Source organism: Branchiostoma floridae, chromosome 19 (assembly GCF_000003815.2).
Source record: "Branchiostoma floridae strain S238N-H82 chromosome 19, Bfl_VNyyK, whole genome shotgun sequence".
Lineage (NCBI taxonomy): Eukaryota > Metazoa > Chordata > Leptocardii > Amphioxiformes > Branchiostomatidae > Branchiostoma > Branchiostoma floridae.
Window position 1 is genome coordinate 2,096,484 of NC_049997.1, and position 3,911 is coordinate 2,100,394.

Consider the following 3,911-nt stretch of genomic DNA (forward strand, 5'->3'; position numbering starts at 1 on the left):
GCGCACTTAAGATCATGATGGGAAGCCAGGAACACCAGGAAACATTACACCAACTGGGAGACAGCTGGGTCGTTCCCCCGGACTTGTTCAGTAAGATCGAACGTTTCGTATGCCAGATGTACGTGTCCGCTACGACCGTTGCCGAGGTAAACGAGCTGCGGTACCATCTTTTCACTGCGAAGAAAGGATGCGAGTCAAGTGAGCTGCCTCCCTGCTCAGACTGCCTGCATCTGCATACAGCGCGAGCCAACTACCAGGCCACAATATGGAAGAGGTGTCTTCTAAGTAAGCCAGACACTCCAAGCCCAGTCGGCGCGGGATGGAGACTGGATGAGGATGGCAATCTTGCCATCAAGTGGCTGAAGTCACCCCCCGCGCCAGCTGCGGTGATGGAGTTCCTCACCTGCAAGTGTACCAGGTCATGTAAACTACCAACATGTACGTGTTTAGTGAATGGCCTAAGGTGTACAGATATGTGCAAGCTTAAGCAGTGCAGTAATATGGCACATGACGAGGTGGATGGGGAAGTATTGACAAATGACTCAGATGACGATGATTGAACGTACGTTCAAACACAGGGCCATTGTTTTCAATTGTTAGTTAACTTAGGACATAACTGTCAGGGTGTTTCCCCCAGAAAATAGTAAAAAGTTATGCATATCTATAGATAATTGGTACTTATGACGAAAATTGGATGTGAACCGTTAAACACAACGGCTATAGTTTGTTTTCAGCTCTTTCGTTATGATAAAATTGTCAGCTAATGTTAGATAATGTTAGATGTGCATCTTCTTCACATATCTGTCTACGGGACAGATAAGACGATGTTATTACTCCTTCATCTGGTGATAAGTCCCTGGTGATATTTTTCTTGCCATCCTTTGCAAGGTCGTTGTCACAAGAGACGGATCAAGTCTTGACATAACCGTGCGATCTTAAAGATGGCACATACTACTAGCTAAGGTATACTCTCGGCAGTTACAAATAACTATTTCTACAGTTATGTGCACAATGAAATTTGGTGAGCATCGCACAGATCTATGTATTAACACTCAGGAATTAAGAGTTGTTCTTTCGGATCCAGTTGCTAGCATTTGTTAAAGTATGTACTCATGCGTGTTGGTAACAATGTAATGAAAAATTGTTTGTATTAACGACTGGAAAATAGGAGACCATTATATATGCACATCCTAGCGATCCGTCCCGGGTCTCTGAATAGCATATTGTACCTTAACGTAAGTTCGAGGCTAATTCTTATTCAGTCTTCAGAAATGACAATCTTTTTCTAAAATACCGTATATGTTTTGCATGTTGCTATAGACGTGTGCATTTACATTGTAATGACAGTGTTGTAATATTCAGTTTCAATCACTAGATATGACAGCTTGATAGAAGTGACTTTAAGTTAGTATTGATGACAAGTGGATTATCGCTACAGCTAAAGAGTAAAGAAAAGATTAGCTAGCTAGTCAATGCAGCCAATCTTCATGTAATCAAGATGTAATCAATATGATCATAGATACAAGAGATATTTAGAGCTTTTGCAGATTTCATGAAAATGGCTATTTTGCCATTTTTGTACTGATCATGCAACCCGGTTCCTCATTTGCGTGTTTGGTATCTATTTATGTTCCATCTGCCATGAATAACTATTGTGTTACATTTATTGAAGACTTTGCCCAGTTATGAAAATGATGGAATTACAGAATTTCCTATCATATATTTTTGAGTGTTTCTGTAGGCCACAGATAGTGTATGGTGGGCGAGATTACATGTAAGCATTCATAGATAAAAAATGACCGTTGTCATGGCAACCGGTGACACCAGTTGACCCCAAATGTACCTTTTTTGTATGATTATATAAAGGCATCACACTTTTGGGAAAGGTCGATGTTTTGACTTTGACCACTTTTTTTCTACAGACAGCGTCTTAATGTTACCCATGATGCATTGCAATACCAGGGTGATTGATAAAACGCCCGCAGGGGTGTAATTCTTAAAATACTTATAACTCCTGATTGAATTGGCGGATTTTCTTGATTTAAAGTCCAAAATGCGGGGAATAATGTGGCTAATCAATATAATTTATTATAAAAGACCCCATAGGTAGTCCAAAAAAATGCCTGATGTTGGAAAGTAAACAATGCATTTTCTACACAGAAATTACCCCCAAAAGTGGAGTTTAAAGACTCATAACTTCCTAAAAATGCAGAATATTTACAAAATATTGCTTATTTCGTGTTTCCCAAGGCATGTTTTATCTATAAACCAATTTTCACAGAAAATTGTTGATGTTTGATAATTTGTCCTGGCCTTTTGTACTTAGCCCCCCAAAGCGATGTTCATTCCAATGACGTCATTTGGTCACGTGATTACAATAAGAAAGCTGTACATAAAAGCTTGCTATTTTACGTAAGAATAAACTTTGGTTAATGCAGATTTAAAAAATCCATAGTAGCTCTGGTCCCTCTCGGTGGTACAAAAAATCGTCCTGGCCCATGGACTAGATGTCTAGAAAGTAGTCTCAACTAACTGTTGACTTCTGTTTACCTCAGTAACAAAAAGACTACAATTATACCAATACAAAAATCCCATTTCAAAAGTTTCAAGGCTATCAAGAATGGTTTACTGTAAGTATTAAAAAAAAACAGGCAAAGAAAGATATGTTATTGATTTTCATGTTTGGTAGAAACTGATAGACAAGCAACAGGCCTACCTTTGGGAGGATTTTGTGGTTAATGAGCTTTTTATCACCAGGTCTGTAAATAACAAGACAGTGTAATTCAAGGGGTTACTCAAAACATGGAACAGGGCTGTTGCACCCTCATACTTTCAATGTGCCCTAGTGCCCTATTGTCGTGGGAGCAGATTTTGATCAAAGTGGAAAATTCAGACTGACCACGACTGACCCCCGTAAACCCAAATTTGGGATGTCATCAGTTACAAATTACCTTGCATCAATTTTTCAAACAGGCCAATATTCCTCTGGCACAAGATGCGAGGACTGTAAATTTTGAAACTTTCGTGGTGGTTTTAAACTTTTATGTGTTTTTTTTTGTGGTGACCTCTCCACTGCAAATTAATTACACCGTGACTAAGTCTGTTTGTATGACTAATGTACTGCAGAACTGTTCCTCCTACCACAAAATAGAAACTCGGTGAAAGTAAATAAATTTACAGAAGCTGAGAAACACAAGAACAAACTTACTGTCTGATGGAGTTAGTGTCCAGATCCACACAGATGACATCCTGGGGTGGCTCATATAAGTCAAAGTATCTGGAGTCAACACCTGGTAAGGAAAAAAATCATAAGGAACTAGAAAGGCCGACATTTGCTTGGGTGCAAATACAGCATATTTCAGCCATACCCATTCCCACGCAACATTGGACTGTTCTAAGTCACCCCTGCGCAAAAATGGAACATTTTAACAGTAAGTTATTCTCGCCACTGTCAAACTTACGTATCAAAACTAAACGCAAACTGGCCAATTTCCCCGCGTTTTCCGCCAAATAACATTTTCTGATGATTCATATTCAATTGCCATGCGGAGTGTTGGTAAATTCAATAACAAAGACTTGTATTCTAACGTTCAATGCACGCGTACCGTCCGCTACCGCTCAAATGACCCTGTCTGAACTCCAAATCCTCGCAAACTACAATTTTAAACCGGGCACAGGGTGACACATCACTTTGAAAATTTGACAGGAGAAAGAAGATACATTACGAACACAATATATTTCATCATGCAAAGTATTGCTAACATATAAATAATGCACATATTATCTTCCCATATTCTTTGCAGTACCTTTTATTGAGTAACATAAATTTCAAAATCCTCCCAAATATGCATGGTTGCGTCTACATACACACGTGACAATGTTAGCCAATCAGCTTCAGTTTTGGAAATTCG

At 39.1% G+C, this 3,911-nt stretch overlaps 1 protein-coding gene across 1 annotated transcript in view; it reads right to left on the reverse strand.

The window, feature by feature from the left end:
- LOC118406390 (C-myc promoter-binding protein-like) overlaps window positions 1-3,911 on the reverse strand; it is a gene marked incomplete at its 3' end in the record, with an annotated part of 41,086 nt that overhangs the window by 14,476 nt on the left and 22,699 nt on the right. The window contains 2 exon segments of the mRNA XM_035806417.1: window positions 2,717-2,759; window positions 3,209-3,290. Of these exon segments, the coding sequence (XP_035662310.1) occupies window positions 2,717-2,759; window positions 3,209-3,290 (125 nt within the window).